This window comes from Sinocyclocheilus grahami, unplaced genomic scaffold, assembly GCF_001515645.1.
Source record: "Sinocyclocheilus grahami isolate Dianchi unplaced genomic scaffold, SAMN03320097.WGS_v1.1 scaffold413.1, whole genome shotgun sequence".
NCBI classification, from domain to species: domain Eukaryota; kingdom Metazoa; phylum Chordata; class Actinopteri; order Cypriniformes; family Cyprinidae; genus Sinocyclocheilus; species Sinocyclocheilus grahami.
Window position 1 is genome coordinate 62491 of NW_015505592.1, and position 22598 is coordinate 85088.

General features: G+C 37.6%; 1 protein-coding gene across 1 annotated transcript in view; it reads right to left on the reverse strand.

The window, feature by feature from the left end:
- The window catches only part of myo16 (myosin XVI), a 182646-nt gene that overhangs the window by 61289 nt on the left and 98759 nt on the right, over positions 1 to 22598 (reverse strand). The window contains exons 13-20 of the mRNA XM_016232534.1: positions 18985 to 19112; positions 15823 to 15928; positions 13897 to 14014; positions 13559 to 13706; positions 12481 to 12598; positions 6658 to 6775; positions 5101 to 5172; positions 795 to 936 (exon numbers count right to left, since the gene is read on the reverse strand). Of these exons, the coding sequence (XP_016088020.1) occupies positions 795 to 936; positions 5101 to 5172; positions 6658 to 6775; positions 12481 to 12598; positions 13559 to 13706; positions 13897 to 14014; positions 15823 to 15928; positions 18985 to 19112 (950 nt within the window). The remainder of the gene's footprint in view (positions 1 to 794; positions 937 to 5100; positions 5173 to 6657; positions 6776 to 12480; positions 12599 to 13558; positions 13707 to 13896; positions 14015 to 15822; positions 15929 to 18984; positions 19113 to 22598) is intronic.

Genomic DNA, 22598 nt, shown 5'->3' on the forward strand with positions numbered 1-22598 from the left:
TATATATATCACACACACACACACACACACACACACACACACACACACACACACACACACACACACACACACACACAGCCATTCAAAAGTTTAGAGTCAGTAAAACAGCAATATTTTTAAAGTATTTACAGCATACAGCCATTAGAGAAGCTGCGAGTTTATAATTGTTTGTTGAAGTGCACATTTGTATGTCTTCAAAGGTGAATATAAGTTAATTATGTTTTTTTTGGCGGATAGTGAGGCATGTGAAATCGTGTGGAATGAAGTCACTGTGACTTGTTTGTGTGTGAATACACATACTTGGATTTCCATGGAAATTTCAGTTTTAACCGCGAGATACCCTTCTCATAATGCAATAACAGCAGAGGAGGTGTGTCTTCCTGCTCAGTCACTACTGGCTCTGTCAACTTACCCGCAGGCGCTTTATGGCAGATGTCTCACATACACTATGTGAATTATTAAAAAACATTTCTGTGTTTTGACTAATGTTTATCACAGAAGGTCTCTGAGAAGGACTTGGTTCATGCTTCTACTAGTAACAGCTGAATATGTTCGGTGAGTTGCTGAGACACACAATCCATACAGATCAATAGCTGGTAACCATCAATGACATTTTATGTACACTGAAATGCACTTTGGAACAATGAAGGAACTAAGTTCTTTCAATAACGATCTCCTTTATTCAGGTCTCTCATTCACACTCAGACACGTTCACATGCACAAAGGAAAACGTATCCATATAAAAGCATTAATCTAAGCTCACGTGCACGCTCACACACATACATGCATCTTACCCAGTGCTTTCTTCATGGCCTTGGAGGTAAAAGTTAATGTTATTGACCAAGAAGCTGAAGAGTCGTCCGTACAGAGCTTTCGCCAAGAGATCTCTGTGATGGTTGGACATTTCAACGGTGTGGCGCCTTGTTATGACATCACCTGAAGCAAAGGGCAAATGTCAAGCAGTTAGTGACCTTTCACATTGTCTTCCATCCTCAAAGACTAGCATAGGTGGTCATACATGTGTTTCGGATGGTGGTCACCACTATCTATATGTATATATTAGGAATGCACCGATGTATCAGCCAATAATCGAAATCGAACGATAAAAGCAATTATCTGCACATCAGACATAAGCTGATCGTTTAAGAACAGTTGATGATCAGGGACAATTATATCTTGTCGATCAAAAGGGTGCATGCAATGTGTAAATAAAATGTCTCTGGTGTAGAATTTAGGGCTGTCAAAGTTAGCACAACCTCACTTTAACACAGTTAAAAATATAAACAGAGCAGTTAACGCAGGTTCTCTTTGACCGTTCAAGCCAGGGTTGCCAGGTCTGTGGATTTTCCATTCACTAAACATTATTTGCAAAGCGCCTCCTTTCCAATAATCCCAAAGAACTTTGTGCTTTGTTACTTCCGAAACAAAACAAAGTCTCAGCTCTCAATTCAAACAATAAATGTCGCTTTGACGCTTTTAAATGTGGTGCGACAGATCACTGTCGTTCAAGCAGCAGCGTCAATAAAATAGCTTGTGAACAATGTGACTTAACATTTACCTCAGGAAAGGTAGTTTCAGTGTTCACAGTTTGTTAGGTTACTGTCAGTTATACACGTATGTTAGAATTAATCTGACATGAAGATGACATGTGGAACTGAGTTAAACACAACCACGTCTGTTTTTATTTCAGTGCGATTATCATATCTGAAAATAAGTAAATTACAATTGAATATAATAGTTTGAGTTCTGTTGTTAATTTGAACCTCTAATATGTATAGTAATGTACCACGTATAGTTTATCGCATTAGCAGGGAGAGATTTTTTTTTCCCCTTAAAAACCCAAACTATCCATATCAGCAGATGTCATTCTGATTAATCGGTATCAAATCAAATCGGTGTCTGTCTATCTGTTTGTCTAACGTTAAATAATAACTTTGTAATTTTTTTAACTCAACAGCCATGGTCACTATCAATTTTGGGATATGGAAAGAGCAGCATGAATACTCTCCTAAACAACTTTGTGTTCCAAAGCAGAAAGTAAGTCATACAAGATTGAATCCATCAGAAGAAGTTTAGCGTTTAGTTTTCATTTTTGTGGCGAATTAATTCTTTAAAGGGGTCACTATTTGGAGTGTTACAAGCTCTTGTTGCATAAAGAAGATCTGTAAAGTTGCAAAGACTAAAGTCTCAAATCCAAAGAGATATTCTTTATAAAAGTTAAGAGTCAGCCACGCCTACCTAAAACGGCTCGTTCTAACACGCCCCCACATGTCTACGTCACGATGTGGGAAGATTTGCATAACGCCGCCCAAATGTTCACGCAAAGAAAGAAGGCGTAACTTTTATTCTCGCTATAGTATTGTTGTTGCCGCTGCTGCCATGTCGTGAAGGCGCTGTGCGTTTCTTTGTGAAAGCGCAACTACTTCGTTTGGCCTTCCAAAAGAGGATGATATCCGCTTTGTCATGCCTGGAGCTGATCCGTGCTGGTCGCTGAGGAAATACATCAACTTCACGCTGTGGATCGCCGGATCGACTTTCACCGTGGACGAAGCGGAGTCCAGCCCGGGGTCGCCACATGTGGTTGCCGCCAGCCCGCCGGACGCTCCTTCGTCGAATCCGTCGGCTGCGCCGTTCTCAAGCCCCCCCGCCGCCGCTCACTCAAGCCGGCCTCCACTCACTCTAGCCCGCCGAGTGTGATGATAAACACATTTCATTACACCAAATACACAAAATAATGTTCTTTTTAGCAACATCATATGACCCCTTTCTTTAACCAGCAATGTCAACCAGCTTCATCAAAAAGACCACACTGGTTGTTTTGCTGTCCCATCGCTAGACCATCACTGAATCAGCATTAACCAGCATAGCAGGATCAGTATCTAAATGCAAGCTGATCTTTTAACAGCCAGTGACTGCTCAAAACAACAGGGGAACAGAGCAAAGAGGAAAACAAACTGGAGACAGTGTGTCACATTTTGACTGATATACGCCACATGTGGGTAGCTGAAAAACAAGCGGCCCATTGTTGGTGGTGCTGGCTGAGAGGACATGGCACATGCTAATGTGGAGGACACACAGCGCCCGGACTCTGATGATGTGACCTTTGATGATGTCAGACACTGAATCACCACATTCGCAATGCCATTCATGGCCAGCCACAGTGCGTCAACATCCAGATGCACACATTGCCAAAGTCTGACCATCAGTCAGTGCCCTGTGATTGCCGCATACCGGAGATTAATGCATCTTCTGCATATATTACACTACACAATCGCACAAAAGCATGGCATTACTTTCAATTGTTTACTTGTTTAAGGAATACAATAATCAAAACAACAAATCATCATAAGATTAATTCACCCAAAAATTTAAACTTTTAAGATTTTCTCTCCCACATGTCTTTTCAAAGCTGTATGACTTTCTTGAAATTACTTGGACCAACTGATTCACTGAAAAGATCTGACTCAAAATAATCGGCTAATTGTGTTCATGAATTCTAGAGCTAGGACTTATGTCAAGAATTTAAGACAATATAGATCATTAAAATGTTGATCTTTTTTATCATGCAAAGCAAATATATAGGTTCAGAAGACTTGGAATATAGCGCACCAGTGATATGGACCAGTTTTATATTACTCCAATGCATTGTTTTGGAGATTAAATGATATAAGAATTTAGCTTTTTGGGTGAACTATCCCTCTAAAAGGGAGGCATAGATGCATGACAAAGCGAAGGGGACAGAGAGAGACAAATCACAGACAGACACAAGACAATGCCAAGTGTGCTTATAATTTTAGGCAATAGGTCGGTGTGTCCTCGATGGCTGAATTAGGTTAACATCTAGACATCATGTGATTCATACAACATGCACACAGTCTAGACCTCACAAAAGAACTACGTGTTTATGTCTGTGTATTTTGAATGAGAAGGCAGTTATCCAATTGTGTCAAATTGAGCCAAATTGGGCTCGCCAGTAACACAATCCAAGGCCAAACGCTTGAGGCCACATTCATTGATGAGTTTATCACCGAGCAAAGGCCAGTACATCTCAATGACCGGTGTCAGCAGGCCTCCCGGCAGTGAGATCTACTCCATGTATGGTTTTATCCTAAGCAAGCTGACTTTAAAGGATTAGTTCACTTCCAGAATTAACATTTCCTGATCATTTACTCACCCACATGTCATCCAAGATGTTCATGTCTTTCTTTCTACTATTTTGAAGTTGGAGGAGAAAATAAGATGGAGTTTTTCGCCAAACCCTACCTTTTTGAACTGGAATACACAGGCGAAAAGCTAACCTAGCATGACCTTTCCAATGTGATTACGTAATGCATTAATTTGCGGACGTGCATCGCAGAGCTAGTGCAACTGTGCAAGACGTGCATTTGTGGTAAAAAAGTGCATGCATTTTTTTTTTTGTTAGAAAATGACCAATCGTTTTCGCTAGATAAGACCCCTATTCCTCGGCTGGGATCGTGTAGAGCCATCTGAAGCTGCACTGAAACTGCAATCTGGACCTTCAAACTGTTGGCCACCATTGAAGTCCATTATATGGAGAAAAATCTTGGAACGTTTTCCTCAAAGACATAAATTTCTTTGCAACTGAAGACAGAAATTGAACTGGAATACACAGGCGAAAAGCTAACCTAGCATGACCTTTCCAATGTGATTACGTAATGCATTAATTTGCGGACGTGCATCGCAGAGCTAGTGCAACTGTGCAAGACGTGCATTTGTGGTTAAAAAGTGCATGCATTTTTTTTTTGTTAGAAAATGACCAATCGTTTTCGCTAGATAAGACCCCTATTCCTCGGCTGGGATCGTGTAGAGCCATCTGAAGCTGCACTGAAACTGCAATCTGGACCTTCAAACTGTTGGCCACCATTGAAGTCCATTATATGGAGAAAAATCTTGGAACGTTTTCCTCAAAGACATTAATTTCTTTGCAACTGAAGACAGAAATACATGAACATATTGGATGATATGGGGGTGAGTAAATTATCAGGAAATTTATATTCTGGAAGTGAACTAATCCTTTAATTGACCGTGTTTAGTCTATGTGTTGGTTGATGCTGGTTAAGTGTAAACTGAAGGTTGTACCTTTGAAACACTGCACATCAGAGGTGAGGGCAGAGCCTAGATCTTCAGAGCTCACCTGCAACATCCCAGCCACTGCAGAAAAAAAAAACACATTCAGACACATTTATATGAGTACAAACAGTTACAAATCTAAATTCTGATTGGATGAGCCATGTTTAAAGTCAAAACTAAATAAAATGAAATTAAACAAAATAAAATAAAAGCTCAGAAGCCCCCAAATGCTTGGTTTTGCCATTGGGAAAAATGAAACCATATACAATATGTCTTTTGAAATCTAAACCTAAAACTACTGTATGCACTGAAATCTCAAACTATGCACTGAATCCAACAGAAATTTGCTGGTGCAAATAAAATAAAATAAAATGTTTTTTTTTTTTGGATATATTATTTATAATTATTACACTACCACTAAAAAATGCGGGGTCAGTAATTTTTCACAGTTTCCACAAATATATTAAACATAATGAATGTTTTCAGCATAATAATGATATAAGATTATAATAAAAAAACAGAATAACAATAATAACAACATATAACAAAATAAAACAATAATAAATGTTCCTTGAGCAGCAAATCAGCATATTAGAATGATTTTTGAAGGATCATGTGACACTGAAGACTGGAGTAATGATGCTGAAAATGTTGCTTTACATTACAGGAATAATTTACATTTTACAATATATTCAAATAGAAAACAGCTATTTGAAATTGAAATAATATTTTACAATATTACTGATTTTTACTGTATTTTTGATCAAATAAATGCAGCCTTGGTAACCACACACATCTTATATATATATATATATATATATATATATTTTTACTCCAAACATGATGCTGTAAAATAATTCAAAAAAATAATTACAATCACAAATACTTATGAAACTCTACAAGATCACATTACTGTATGTAAATGGCACACTGACCATTTAACAAAGGGTTTAAACGTGGCTCATCCAATCAGATTTCAGAGTCAACACATGTTTTAACACATACACAGTCCTGCTTTCAACTATGAGTCCAGGCCTCCCATTTACTTCCTATTATGCATTTATATTACTGTTTGCATTTGGCACCTAGTGTACTGTCATTAATTTGAGTGTGTTTATCTCCCGTATCCACAACGACGGGAACCTCATACGGATGTGAATGTATCAGTTTGTGTATTTGCGTGTGCTGACGTCACTTGTTTACCCAGGCACAGTATTATGTGTGTCATTATGTAACGCGGAGAGCAGCGAGTGGCCTTTCTGTTCTGCCCCACTGCTCTTCAGAGCTTAAGGAAACAGGTGACCCTGTGCATGTGTGTGGCTAAAAAGAGCAATTAGCACAAAATTGTATGAAAGAGTGTGTATGTGTGTAGCAGAGAGAGTTTTCCATTGCGTAGCGAGTGATTCTGCTATTAGGCCACGGTAGAACTGATGTAAACAACCCAGGATGGTGTGTGACACAGTTCTTGCTGCGTAGTCACCCGCCCACTTCCCCAGTCTATCCTTCAGACCTTCTTGTGGTGGAGATCGACCCCTGCTGGCCTCATGCTGCAGCTGCACGACTGACCTCTATCTAGCAGCTGTAAGTCAGACACAAATGCAGTGTCAGCGTCGGTCAGGGCGGTGAAGCGCACGTCTCCCAAGTGCAGCAGCGCAGAGAGGACCACAAACAAATTTTCCAACTCCTGAAAGAGAGACGAGCAAAGCACTGAGAGTCAGACTGGGCTAGAGATTTTAAACAGGGCAAAAAATAGGCCTCTTGAAAACAAGATCAATTACACAGCACAGTCTAGTTACATTTGTGGGCTGGGTCCAAAATTACAGAATCAATTTTAATTTGATGTTGCTGTTTTGCAACTTATTTTAAAGGGGTCATATGATGCGATTTCAATTTTTCCTTTCTCTTTGGAGTGTTACAAGCTCTTGGTGCATAAAGAAGATCTGTAAAGTTGCAAAGACTAGAGTCTCAAAATCAAAGAGATATTCTTTATAAAAGTTAAGAGTCAGCCACGCCTACCTAAAACGGCTCATTCTAACACGTCCCCACATACCTATGTCACTATGTGGGAAGATTTGCATAACGCGCCCAAATGTTCACGCAAAGAAAGAAGGCGTAACTTTTATTCACGCTGTAGTATTGTTGCCGCCACCGCCGTTGTGAAAGCGAAACTACTTTGTTTAGCCTTCCAAAAGAGGACGATACCGCTACGTCATGCCTGGAGCTGATCCGTGCTGGTCGCTGAGGAAATACTTCAACTTCGCACTGTCGATCGCCAGATCAGCTTTCACCGTGGACGAAGTGGAGTCCAGCCTGGGGTCACCACATGTGGTTGCCGCAGGCATCACAATATGGTAAGGGACGTAACATTTCCGTCACACGCTTGAGGAATTCGGCCAATCACAACGCACTTGATAGCTGGCCAATCAAAGCACACCTCGCTTTTTCAGACCGAAGAGCTTTGTAAAAATCGATGCGTTTCAGAAAGGCGGGGCATAGAGGAGAAACAATAATGTACAGTATGTGGAAAATAATGTTTTTTAACCTTATACCGCTTAAACAAATTTCATTACACCAAATACACAAAATAATGTTCTTTTTAGCACCATCAAATGACCCCTTTAACTACTTTTGACAAGACTGAGATGGCGTGCTGCTGCTCTCCTGATCCATCCCTAAATATAGAATTGAACAGAATATGTGTTGGATTGTAGAAAAAAGGTTGCATGTCTAATTGGGTGGCTGAAATTAGAATAGGAAATTGGAATTCAAGTCTGGTGAAAGTTCCAGAGCATCTAACATCACATACAGTAGCTTTGAATGACCAATGTGGAAATATGAACATTATGGATATTGTGAGAAGTCAAAAAGGTTGAGAACCACTGTTCTACTGTATGTGTAAAAGAAAGAGATGAGGAAGTCATATATCACAGACAGTGAGAGTGAAGGTAAAGAGAAAGGCAAAGTCTGAGAGACTCGGTGTTATGTTAATGTGTGTGAGGGTCATTAAGGGTCGTGCTGCACTGATGGGATGAGAGAACAATCCTCCTTTAATGAAGCAGATTTACAGGTTCCTGGCAGGATTAGAACACAGTGTCTGGCTGAAGGTCAGGTGTGTGTGAGAAAGAGTATGTGAATGTGTGTTTTTGAACCAAGAACACAGTGTTAACTCTGATATTACACCCTCCACTGTAACAAAATGTCCATGTATTACCATAAGGGTGTGCATGTGTTTGTGCAAAACATATATATGGTACATGCTGTGCAGTAATTCATATGCTAATGTTCCATTGTGAACATAATCTTCAAGTCGTTACCAAACTGTAATAACAGCACACAGGTTGACAGGTTAGTGTGGCCTCAGGCTGAATGCCAGTCTGAGCAGTGTGTTTTTATAGTCTCCAGACGTACTGTAATGAGTTATAATGTGTAAACCTACATAAATCAGAACAACATGTCTGAAGCGGCTGCCAAAGCAAGAGAGATACCAGCTCTCTGTCTCTGTACATGTGAGTCACTTAAAACCACTGAATAAATATGCTGATTTATTATCATTGTTGGAAACAGCTGCTTAATATTTTTTGGAACCTGTAATACTTTTTTCAGGATTATTTGATGAATAAAGTTAAAAAGTACAGCATTTAATTAAATAAAAACAATCTGCAAAGTTGTTAATCAAAAAAAGTGCATGATACATAAAGATATTGTCTCTCAAAAGAGAGAGTCCATTCTGAATCGCCTTAACGAGTCGTCAATAATTCGAATCTTTTGCCTGTTACCGGTATAGGTCACTGGGTAACACATTTGCATAATCCCCGCCTGCCCGCGAAATACGAACAGAGTCTGACCTGCCCACAAACACTTCCGCTAGTTAGTGTGTTTACATCATGTTGAGAAGACGCTGTGTTCAAGGATACCACAGAAATACAACTCGAACCTTTCGTTGTGTGCATGTCATTTTACCAAGGACTGCTTCTCTAATCTTGGCTTTTATCTTCGTTGGCTTCTTCGGTCTTCTTAATTTGGACTAACAAGCTCTCTGAAGCACAACCTGTAAGTACGATTGATACGTTATGTGTATATTTTCAATTGAGTGCTCAAAATATCAAGTTTTTGTGCTAATATGTGATGTATACCTAGTGCAGCTTTAGGTTTCCAGGTAAAACACGATATTACTGTCTTACTGAAGTAGTTCTGATAATTCGCTGTGAACCCACTATTTCCTAAGAATGTGTCGATTAATGTAGACTGACGTTGTTCTAATAATTATTTCGTTTAATAATAAAGAACGTAGTATAGCACACAGACTTTATAATCATTGTGAAATTGCTGTTTATTTTGCTGCACCGGCAGTTATAGGCAGTTGGGCAAGTTACTTCCAAAATGTAATACATTATATATTACTAGTTACTGTCTTTTGAAAGTAATTAGTTACATTACAATATTACTGTCTTTGAATTGTAATGTGTTACACTACTTTTGAGTTACTTTCACCAAAACATCCACAGAAGTATTACAAAATGCCAAAATGTAGTTTATTGCTGCTCATTCTACATCCAGTGGAGGGTAATGTGGCAGGTCTATACAGCATAAAATACACGAAATCATATTTCGATTACATTCATAAATAACACTGGTAAATAAAGCGATATATTATCATGTACAAACAATAAACACAATGCCAAGCCTATAGGCTATTTTGAACGGTTTCAGAAGAAAACAAGAATGAAAAATAAGTTGCTAAACAAGCCAAAATGAATTAGGCTAATTCAATGCGAAACTGAAAGCAAACGGCGTTCTCGCGCAGCCTACCTCTCTCATTGGGCATTAATCCAATTAAATGTGTTCATATTTGTGATGTATTTGAATACTAAAATATTATTTATTATGTAAACCAAGCTTATTTAACGCACTTAAAAAACATCCTCGTCACATGAGCAAATGTGTGTTTGGCCCGAGCTCAGGCTGATCGGCACGGATTGTACTACGCAGTAGGCTACGCACTATTTAAACTAAACATGTATCTATACAGTATGTGTTAGGTATCCGGTCCATGAACTTCCATCTGCTAGCCATCAGAGGTCACCCTTTCCATTTTCATTGACTCTCGCACTAAACACTGTTGCATATCACCCCGGACTACATATCCCATCATTCATTGCACTGATTGCACACAGCACTGATTGCACACAGCTGTTTCATATCACTCTCACTATTTAACACTCACTCTGATCCCTTCCCTCTGCCGAGTATTGTTTAGCGTGTATCATTTTGATAGCTACTCTACAGAGCCCTCGTTAGCGTCCTAGCATAGTCTTGCCTTGTCTGTTTTCTCGGTTTCTGATCTTTGCCTGTTTTCCTGGATTTATCCCTTTAGTCTTGCCCTTTTGATTCTGTTCGCCGTTCGTTGACCTTCGCTAGCCCTAGGATTATTCTTGTGTCTTGCCCGCCATATACCTGTTTGCCATTGTTCGACCCTGCCTGTGTTTCTGACCTCTCTGCTTTAATAAAGCTTGCACATGGATCCGCATGTCTCACGTCTCGTCAGCCCCGTAACAATATGTTTGGTTGACTGCATTTTATTCTGATAATGAACAGGCTGCAACGTTTGCAATGTTGTATGTGTGTGCATGAGGCGCCGGCGCGATCGAACAGCGGAAACAAACAACAAAAAAAAATACGCTGTTATTTTTGGTCATACAGATCATTCAAAACTGCGATGCGTTTACTTTATTTCTGTCATCGCAGTTTCCTTTCTGTTGACTTTCGTAGAGCGTCGCGCCACACAAATAGCCTATGAACCAAACTCAGCAGCACAGCCGATCTCAGTCTTTTCCTTTCGTTTTGTTAATCTGTTAATTAGGCTATTTAAGTCAAATATTTTGCATATTCATTCATTTTATATATAGACTATGATTTAATAAAACAGATTTTGTTATTTTTAGTTAAGCTTAATTTTTGTTGCTTGTCTGCGCTCGTCCGCCGCCTTTTTTCTCTTCTCCGACCCCGCAGCTCTCTCCAATAGCTTAGTGTTAGTGGCTCCAGTCCAGGTGTTTCCAGGTTTTACTCGTGCTATTTCTCCATGTTGAGAGTTTGGTGTCGCACATATTGCACCTGACTATGCATTCTTATCCTTTTCTCAGATGAACTGAAAATAACAGGAGTGTGTCCATCTCACAAATGTAGAATCCATCTCCGTTATTGTAACTTGCATTACTGAGATTGTAACGAGTAATAATATTACCCAAATTTAATCAGTAATGCGTTATATTACTGCGTTACAGCAAAAAGTAATATACTACTGTAATATTACTTTTGTAATGCGTTACTCCCAACACTGGTTATAGGGTTAATGTGGGAGAGACGAGCGAGTTAAGTTAGGCTGCTGTGCCTGTGATACAGCTGTTCTGCATTCTGATTAAAAGTTAAGACAGAGCGTCTTTTGTCTATCGTTCTTCAAACATTACAGTAGACATATTTTGTTTGCAAACTGTATTGTTTCATCAGTTAGTCACGTTAGCCCTCGGCTAACGTATCAACCATTATTGTTTTAAGTGTTCACAGTTAAGCAGCTAAACTTTAGCTGTGGGCACGATTCGCTTGCATAAGTGTTTTTGTATTTTATGACATTATTAAGAACGGATTGGAGCACTATATTATTGTTTTATGTAAAGGTGCTTTGTCAATCGTAGCGCTCGCTAACTTGCTCAAGGACTCCTCTCTGTGCCAAACACAACAGGCTTGGCCAGCTGACCAATCAGAGCAGAGTAGGCTTATGGAAGGGAGTGGTTTGCTCTGAATTTGCTTGGAACGAATCGTTTCGAAATCATTGTCTAATGACTCTAATATTAAATGTATATTCTGAGAAAATTACAATGTTTTCTGACCTTAGATGCATTTAAACCTGTTGTAGGGGACTCCAACACAATATTAGGACACTTTAAAATACCATATGACCTGCTCTTTAAATTTTAAAGTATATTAAAATAGAAAACCATCATTCTAAATTGCAACAATATTTCACATCATTGCGTTGTACACTTTTTCTTTTCCTTTTTTCTGTATTTATGATCAAATAAATGCAGCCATGATGTGCAAAAGAGACTTTAAAAAAAAAAAAAAAAAAAAAAAAAAAAAAAAAATATATATATATACACTTACTTGTTTATTTATTTATTGTTATTTCATTTTATTTTAAGTTTTTATTTCCAGGTTGAAATTAGACTTTGAATCCTACATTTTCTGTGTTCTCAGATTTTTGAACTTCATTGTATTTATGTCTCACACACACGTGTGCACACAACTAAATGAAGACTAAGCGTACATTTGTGCAGTTATTTTGCATCTTTGCATGTTGCGTGAGGATGCACGTGTTATTGAACATGTATGTACCAGTCTGTTGAAGCCGAGAGCACGCAGAGCCTGTTTAAGGGTCGAGAGCTTCTCTCTGCTCTGAAGACACGCTGTAGCTACTGCAGGAGTTTCACCGGGAGCAGCTGTGCTCATACACCTGAAAACACACACACAAACACACACACAAACACACACACACACACAAAAGAGGCATGACTAGTGTGAATTAAGATTTGAGATGACTTAGACTTTACATTGGCAGTGCCATCTGGACACAAGTATTTGGTGAGGGTCTTTAAGAGAGGCAAGAAAAGTTTGAGATGTTCTAAGTGTCACTGACATAATCACAAATTCAAGTCAAGGAAAGGTGAAGGTGAAATTTTTAATGACAACCTTCCATTTACCCCATGCAAGATTTGCTGAGGACACTTGGGGTCACAGAGAGTTCAGGGTAAAACAAGTTTAAAACTGGCATCTGACATCACCCAGTAGTACCTTTTTTAACATTTTGAAAAATCCTGATGTTAAAGGCTGAAACAGAATCAATCTGACAATGAAAATTCAATGCACTGACTGCTGAATTTAATAATCAACATGTCTCATAGTGTTCATGTCTCAGTGTACCCTTTACTACAGTGTTAATATTATAGAGATCTATATCGGAATCTGAAAAAGATGCAAAAAAACAAAATACAGTTTGAATTTGTGTATTACACTAATGCCAACTATCCACTTTTTAAGTTGATTTTCTCAACGAAATCTCTGGGTAGGTCATTTATTCTTTTCATTTCTATTTGCAAATGTAAAGGTTTATTTAAAATATCTCAATATTTTAGCTTATTTTGAAACATGTATTGGCAGTGGAGCTGAATAAAATAAAATAAAATAAAATAAAATAAAACCGACTGGCAATCTTTGTGAACAAACGATAACAAAAACTCACTGGCAATAAAATAAAATAATCCTTATTTGTAATATGTTAGAATTAATAATAAGGTAGGATACGTTTTTATACGGGAGGTCTTGTAAAATAAGCGTTTATCAAAAAATAAATAAATGAATGAATAAAAATATATAAATAATTAAATAGCATGCCTGTCCACTTTGCCTGTGTTACCTGTGGGCTAGGACATTGTTTAGATATAGATTGCTCTTCTCCTCTGCTGAAAGCCCCTCAGCCATTAAGTAGAAGATGTTAAAGTTCTGCTGATGCAGTGGAGCGCAGATTACTCTCGACTTCTCCAGCATGTAAGTGTACAGACGGCCTAAAAAGAGTGGATGGGTCATTAGCAGAGCAATGGCTCCCTCTATAGGTGAAGGATGACAGATCAGAAGAAGAGCTGACACCAAAAAAAAAAAAAAGAATGCAAAAGCACATTCTCTATTTCTCTACATTCAACAATATTAAAGTAGTGCTATAAATAATCAAAGTGAAAACCGAAGCAGTCTAACTACCTCTGAGTAGAGTCTTTCTCTTCTCACAGTACTGCAGTGAGATCAGCTTGATGAAACGGCTTGCTGAGGAGTTTATCGGAGTCTTAGCATGACCAAAAGCTTCCAAGATCACATTCACCTGCAAACACGACAGGAGAATGAAGTGATTACAAAACAGAGACAGGGATTCCCATGTGGACTCTCTAGTGAGTGTGGACCCTAGTGAGCAGCCTACCTAGACAGCAATAATTGAGAGACATACAGTGAAGCACCTAAATAAATAAATAAATCACCAATAAGCATGACATTTTTCCCCACACGATTATGATGGCATTACATTATCACCGCTGTCACGCCAGGCCTTTGACTGGAACAACAATTTTATGGGCACTTGATTTGATGCCTAATTAGAAATCATGGAATTATTTGTATGATTTGTACTTCATTGATTTTCTTGTTTGCAAACTAGAAATAACAAACAATCATGTACTTGACCCTACCACTAAAACAAACAAACATACAAAAAAGAAACCTACATAAAGCAAAATAGTTAATTAGTAAAATGGTAATATAATAAGTAAATTTACCGATATAAATAAGTAAACAGATTAAGAGGGGGAAGAAAGGGAAAATAGGGGGGTGTTGCCAATACCATGAGTTTCTACTAGAAGCTGTATCATATTTACCATGGCCATTATTATTTTCATCTTGTCACGTTTGCTACTGCTGTGGATTACAGAAATGCAAAAAAAAAAAAAAATCCCCATTTATCAAAAAAATATCAATCCTCCCATGTAGACTACAGGAGAGTTTTTCCAGGGCTGCCACTCGCCCCAAAATCTAGAAGCCACTCAAAAAAACAGAGCCCTTCCGGAAGATTTCCAGCTTTTCACAATCCCCCGTCTGCCTAGCATGATGCAGCTCTGTATTCACTGTGATTCAGCCCTCTTAACATGACTTACAGGCCGAGGGTCGCCAAGGATGTATAAACTTGGACAGAGATCATTCTGGGTCTGTGATATCTTTACAACATAACCATGCACCTCTCTCCAAAAATGCTGGACTTCTGGGCATTGCCATAATACATGAAACACCCTCCGAAAATTATGGAATTTGAATTGTTAAGAAAGACAGACAGACAGACAGACAGATAGACAGATAGACAGATAGATAGATAGATAGATAGATAGATAGATAGATAGATAACGAGGATAACTACTCAGGGCATTTAGCATTTTTCTCCACCAGGTGGCAATAAGTCACCACTGATAAAAATGTACACATTAAGAGACAGCATGGAGAGGCTGTGCTGTGTACTGCTGCATCTAGTGTTGAGAGCACACACACACAGACAGAGAGAGATGTATTCATGTGTAATAATGTCACCAGTGGCCCCTGGCTATTAAACGGCTAGTGGTTTCTGTATTTGGATGTGTCTTTATCTAACAATGGCTCTTTCCTTGAGATTCAACCATAAGCACACTTTGCCTTGGGGTTTTTGGATGCTCATTCAAAGCATCTAATTCTCTCATGAATGAGAGAATAACAGCTGTTTGAGGCTATCATGACTCTGAAGGATAACCAGAGTAACTGAACGCACAAACACCTCCAGGGTTCAGATAACAGAACACACGAGAAAAACCACACTGCTTTTTATGCATTCGTTGTGTTGAAGGTTCAATCACTACATTAATCAGCTGCTCAACAACTATACATTTAAACTAATCTTATTTGAAGCACACACCTCACTAAATTATAAAACATTTATTATTAATTATGAATCCAATTAAGATTTTATATAACCACATACAAAGGTTATACATTATGTTGGGGCCTAAATGATTATGATTACAAGAGGCAGAAGTATTTGATGTAAAATGAGGTTACAGACGTTTCTTACTGTCAGGCAGCAGATGTATGCTGTGTGTGATGATCAGACAGACTTACATGCTTCATTCGTGGCTCTAAAGCGAAGCCTTTGGGACTTGAGCGAGCAGCCAGGTGTTTCAGGATGTGCTTACAGGCCACAGACTTCCCAGAACCACTCTCTCCACTAGACAGAGAGAACAGAGAGGAAATAAAGGTGTGGATCTCAGTAAAAAAACAAAACAAAAAAACCCCCCCCGCACATATGAAAGACAGCACAATATGTATTACCAAGATGTAAAAATACTTAATCTCTAAAAATGACGGTGACACTACCATTCAAAAATGAGTTTGTATTTTTTATGTTATTCAAAGAAAACAGTACCATTGTGAAATCTTAAAACAATTTAAGTAACCGTTTTCTATTTGAATAGATTTAAAAATGTAATTTATACCTGTGATGGCAAAGCTGAATTTTCAGCATAATTACTCCAGTCTTCAGTGTCACATGATCCTTTCTCAGAAATTATTGTAATACTTGCAGATTACTATCAATGTTGACCACAGATGTGCTGGTTATTCATTTATTTATTTTTGTAGAAATGGTGATGCAGTTGCTTCTGGAACTATATGATGAAAACAAGTTCAAAAGTACGGCATTTTATTTTTGTCATTTAATATTTTGTAACAATATAAATGTACTGTTTAATGCATTTAATGCATCCTTTTTTTGCATTTCAGTAATGAGAATCGGTTGGTAAAATGTGCTGAATTGTCATGAAAACAATGGTGCTGGAATAGTTATTTTATTTTCAGGCAAAATGGAACATGGGAATGTTTGTGACAGATTAACCCAGAGAGAGAGCAGCTGCAAAACACTGCAAATCTGCCTAAAAGTGCATCTGTCAATGTAAAGATACATAAAACAAATCAGGAGAGCTCCTGTCAGCCTGTTTATCGTTTACCAATGGGAGATCTTACAGTATGTCAGGGAGCGGTTTCACTCCTCTCCACATCACTCCATCATATGAGATTACAGTCAGTGTGATTTATGAGGACATTTTCATGGTCCCCGTAATTCAAAAGGCTTATAAATAATTCAGAATTTGTTTTTTTGAAAATCTAAAAATGCAAAAAGTTTCCTGTGAGGGGTAGGTTTAGGGGTAGGGTTGGTGTAGGGCAATAGAAAATATGGTTTGTACAGTATAAAAACCATTATGCCTATGGAGAGTCCCCATAAACCATAAAAACAAACCTGTGTGTGTGTGTGTGTGTGTGTGTGTGTGATGGATAGCCCACGCAGAGAGGGCATTAAAGTAGCTGTCAGATCCTGTCTGGCTCAGCGAAACCAGGTTCGGGCCAGTGGAGGAGTATCAGAATGTGAAACAGGACTTAATCAGAGATGACTGGAGTGCAAGGCAGGACACAGTGCAGGCTACACCGCTGCCCCTGCATCCATTAATCTCGCTGAGAGCTTTTAACAGGTTTGGATTTACACCGACCCTGGCACATTTGTCTCCGTGACAGCGTTTAGCGAGAACCGCTCAGGTGATGCAGGAGTCGGTATTACCCAAATATGGGAGCAGGCATATCTAACACAACCTCATTTCAACCTCTCCACCAACACAGGGTCACTTACTGAGCTGTGGACCGCTATTACCAATCTACAAGCTGGTGCATCAATGACAGAAGGTAGAAAGTGTCCAGTGTAATGTATTTGGGAGCATTTGGACGTGTTTTGGTTAATATACTTTTCAACCAATGAAGTTTCATTATTATTTTTATATATATATTTTTTTTCATTCATTCATTTGTGATTGCAGGATAAAATTAAAATAACATAAAATAAAAAAATAAAATTAAATACAAATTTAATAAAATAAAATTAAATTAAATTAAAATAAAAATGTAAATAAAATAAATAATAATAAAAAAAAATCTTAGTTTATTTTAATTTTTTATATTTAATAATACAATATTGAAATCATTTTTTTTTGGTAATATTATTTAATAGACCAAAGTTAACGTGAAGTAAAAATGAACTAGCATTAGCGAATATTATTTAATAATGTAACAAAGGTATGGTTCATTGTTAGTCAGTGAATAAACATTGGGAACATACAGCAAAGGGGTGCCAATAAAGTATTTATTTTATTTTTTTTACTTTTAAATAAAAGTTTATTAAACATGTAAGCTTTAACAAAAACATTTAAAATGCCATAAAATTGTATATACAATTAAATAAAAGCTTGTTAAACATGTAACGCTTAAAAAAACATATAATTTTGTTAATTACTTTCTAATTAATATTCATAACGTCTCTATGCCTGAAATTCTAAAATAAAATTAAAATAAAAATGTAAATAAAATAAATAATAATAAAAAAAAATCTTAGTTTATTTTAATTTTTTATATTTAATAATACAATATTGAAATCATTTTTTTTTGGTAATATTATTTAATAGACCAAAGTTAACGTGAAGTAAAAATGAACTAGCATTAGCGAATATTATTTAATAATGTAACAAAGGTATGGTTCATTGTTAGTCAGTGAATAAACATTGGGAACATACAGCAAAGGGGTGCCAATAAAGTATTTATTTTATTTTTTTACTTTTAAATAAAAGTTTATTAAACATGTAAGCTTTAACAAAAACATTTAAAATGCCATAAAATTGTATATAAAATTAAATAAAAGCTTGTTAAACATGTAACCCTTAAAAAAACATATAATTTTGTTAATTACTTTCTAATTAATATTCATAACGTCTCTATGCCTGAAATTCTAAAATACCCCGATATTTATCTGATGAATATTTATATCCGAGGAAGCTTTTATGAAATGTATAACTTTCTGTTTTCAATAATCACCATTTTCAGCTCGCTCCTATGCCCCAAAGTTAAACACTGTATTTGAGATGTTTTGCCCATTCATCCAGGCAGCTACATCAGTTGTAAAGAATTGGAGATTCCCATGGATTTTGAATTCATAACTCAGCGCATCAAGTATCACACAGTGAAGGTCGCCACTGTTGTGAACTGGGCCAAAACTGTCAGCTAAAGCAGTGATAAAGCTGCATAAGTGAATATCATCTATTTTGGACTTTCTTGATCCAGTAATCACTACAATTTAAATTTAGTGATTACTGGATCAAGAAAAAGCTACTGACTGTGCAAATAAAACGAAAAGTGTAAAGAATGCATGATAAGTGTGGCGGTGTTATGCATGTCAGTGGGTGGCACCTGATGATAAAACACTGTGGGCGTCGCTCCTGCAGCATCATGTGATAAGCTCGCTCAGCTGAAGAGAAGATATGAGGCGGGAGAGAGGAACACAGACGACCACTGGAGCTCAGGTACAACTGACTGACCTGAGAGACAGAAAGAGAGACATTTACATAACACTGCTAATTTCCCACGACCTGTTCACTTCATTAGTGTTTGGTATTTTTCAAGCGCTCTGGTCAGGATTAGTTCTGAAGCATTAAGCTTCTGAAGTTAATTAAGCCTGAAGCAATTAACGTAAAGCCTGTTTAAACACTCTTTAGACATTTAAAACTTTATTTTGTAGACAACTTCAGGTCTTACATCTTCGCTGCGCTATCTGTTTCTGCCTTCTGGAAATGTTGCAATTTAAAAAAATGTACTGATAAAATTCAAAATTCAAAATGCATTGACTGAAAACAAGATGCTGAGCAAAGTGGCTTTCATGCAAATGTAATTAAAACAACACTAAAAAGAAAAACCTGAATCAACTTGAATTCTGTTCTTTGTTGCCGTATAAACACCGGTATTTTTTACAGGAAATGCAAATCTAGATACAGGCATTACACCTGCTGGCTAAAAGTGAAATAACTGAGTGAGGAAGCCTTGAATCTTGAGTAATAAGAGAGATGCCATAATTAGATCTGAATGAGCCTAAAAGCCTAAGACATAAAAATATATCCTCACACAGCAAGAATAAAACTTAAGCGACACTGCAGATTTAGTGTCTGGCTATATTTCTAGGTGTTAGAAACAGAAAGGTTATGTGTGTTAGCATGTGTGTGAAATGCAGAGTAAGCTAAATTTTAGCCCAATTTGGGAAAAAAAGGCTAATGCTGAGATCTTATTACCCTTTACCACCGAGACACAACACACATACTGTACGACAGAGCCATAGAGGACACCGCAAGAACAGAGGAAAAGGTGGGCAAGACACAAGCTGTGTTAATCACAAAAATTGCAGCCTTAACAAGCATTATATAAGCAATTTGTGCCAATGTGCCTTTGTTACGGTCTATGTTTGTTTAAAGGGGTCATATGATGCGATTTTAAGTTTTCCTTTCTCTTTGGAGTGTTACAAGCTGATTGTGCATAGATAAGATCCCTGAAGTTGCAAAGACTAAAGTCTCAAAGCCAAAGAGATATTCTTTATCAAAGTTAAGACTCTGCCACGCCCCCCTTAAACGGCTCGTTCTAACACCCCCCCACATATCTACCTCACTATGTGGGAATATTTGCATAATGCCGCCCAAATGTGCACGCAAAGAAAGAAGGCGTGGTTTCAGTAACCGCAGTTAATGTTGAAGCAGCATGTCAGGGAGACGCTGTGTGTTTCTAGGCGAAAGCAAAAGCACTTTATTTGGCCTTCCGGAAGTAGATGCATTTAGGAATCTTTAAGATTACTTACAACAGAACAGCAATGCATTTTATGGACGACCATTTCGTGAACCTAGGAGAGGAGGTAATTCTGACTTTGCTATGACAATCTGGCGCTTCTGAATCAGCTACTGTTTTGTTATTAGTTTAAGTATTTGCTATTGACTGTTCAAATGCGGAGTTTTGCGCATCGTGCGCGTGTGTGTGTGTGTGTGCGCGCGTGCGAGCGAGAGAGAGAGAGAGAGAGAGAGCAGTGTGTGTGTGTGTGTGTGTATGCGCGTGTGCGCGAGCGAGAGAGAGAGAGAGAGAGAGAGAGAGCGGGGTGTGTGTGTGTGCGCGCACGAGCGAGAGAGAGAGAGAGACACACACATCACAGTGGAGTCAGCTGTCTTAACCGTGGCTTGTGTACTGCAAACACATATTCATCACTGTGTCTGTCACGAGACTCTGTTCCCCTTTCGGGCTGTCTTTACATTTATTTTGAAAGATGAAGCTCGCGATTATGGTAAGGGATGTTACATTTCCGACGAGTGCTTGCGGTGTTCGGCCAATCACAATGCACTGGGTCAGCTGGCCAATCAGAGCAGACTGCACTTGTCGGAAGGAGGGACTTTGTAGAAAACGAAGCGTTTGAGAGAGGCGGGGCATATAGGACCTACAATAACGTACAGTATTTGAAAAATAATGTGTTTTTTTAACATTAAAGCATGTCAACATATTCTGTTACACCAAATACACAAAATAATGATCTTTAAAAAAGCATCATATGACCCCTTTAACATTTTGACTATTACTGTGAAACTCATTCATCTGATTTACAAGGCAGCATAGCATCTAATTTTACTGCCTGTTATATCCCACAATCTTTTGCATTGATAAAAACAAAGCAAAAAAAAAAAATCAAACAAAACAAAACAAGAAATTTAATAAAATACACAAAAAAAGCATTTAAAAGTATCAAACACAACAAAAAAACACATTTACACACACAGAGAAAGCTAAACCAAACAAAAAGCAAAAACACAGATAAAACAAAAAAACAAACATTTAAATTAAAACTAAAATTCAAACAAAACACAAACCAAACAAAAAAACAAAATAAAATAAAACCGAAAACAAAACAAAAATTAAAAGAAACAAAACATTAAAATAGACCACAACACACACATACACAAAAATAAAACAAACACAAAACAAAATCAGAAATAAAACAAAACAAACAAACATATACACAAACACACAGGGTTGCATGAAAGTCCTTAAATAATTTGACTTAGGAGTATCCCTGAGGGGGAAAAAATACCTGAGGTAAGGGATTTCTTTAGGAGAGTTGCAACAAACGTCTTAAAGGGATAGTTCACCCAAAAATTCTGTCATTAATTACTCACCCTCATGTCGTTCCAAACCTGCAAGACCTTCGTAAGACCTTTTTTTGCGCCCAAAAAGTATTCTCGTAGCTTTGCAAAACTGAAGTTGAGCCACTGATGTCACATGGACTGTTTTACCGATGTCCTTACTACGTTTCTGGACCTGGGAACATTACAGTTGCATTGCGGTCTATGCAGGGTCTGAGAGCTCTCACATTTCACCAAAAATATCTTAATGTGTGTTCCGAAGATGAACAAATGTCTTACAGGTTTGGAACGACACGAGGGTGAGTAATTAATGACAGAATTTTCATTTTGGGGTGAACTAACCCTTTAACTGTCACCCTTACCTAAGTGTTTATATTAAGCACTTCACGGTAGTTTCTGGCAACATACGGCAATGGGCGCCGCAGTTACTATAGTTACTACATCTCACAATAAACATATCTATGACAATAAACAGAACATAATGAAATACAAACCTAACCAACTAAAACACAGACAAACATTAAATAAGCATGAGCGCTGCCCGTTTCTGCGCTGCTTTGTGTACAGTCGTTACGGAGGAAACCACTTTGTTTCTGCAGTGAATGCGCCTCCTGCAGACCAATGACAGAAAATTTACCAAATGTGAAAATGAACCCATGTTTTGACGCTGCAAACACACAGAGTTGTAAATGTGAACAGGTGGACCGACAAGATAATTGTTTAGATTTTATAACGCATTAAGACAAATTATAGTTATATAGTTATTTAATTAATGTAATAATTGATTAATAATAATTGTTTAAATTGATATCATAATTGATACAACTCGTCCATTTACTTAAAACTTTACATAAAACGTTT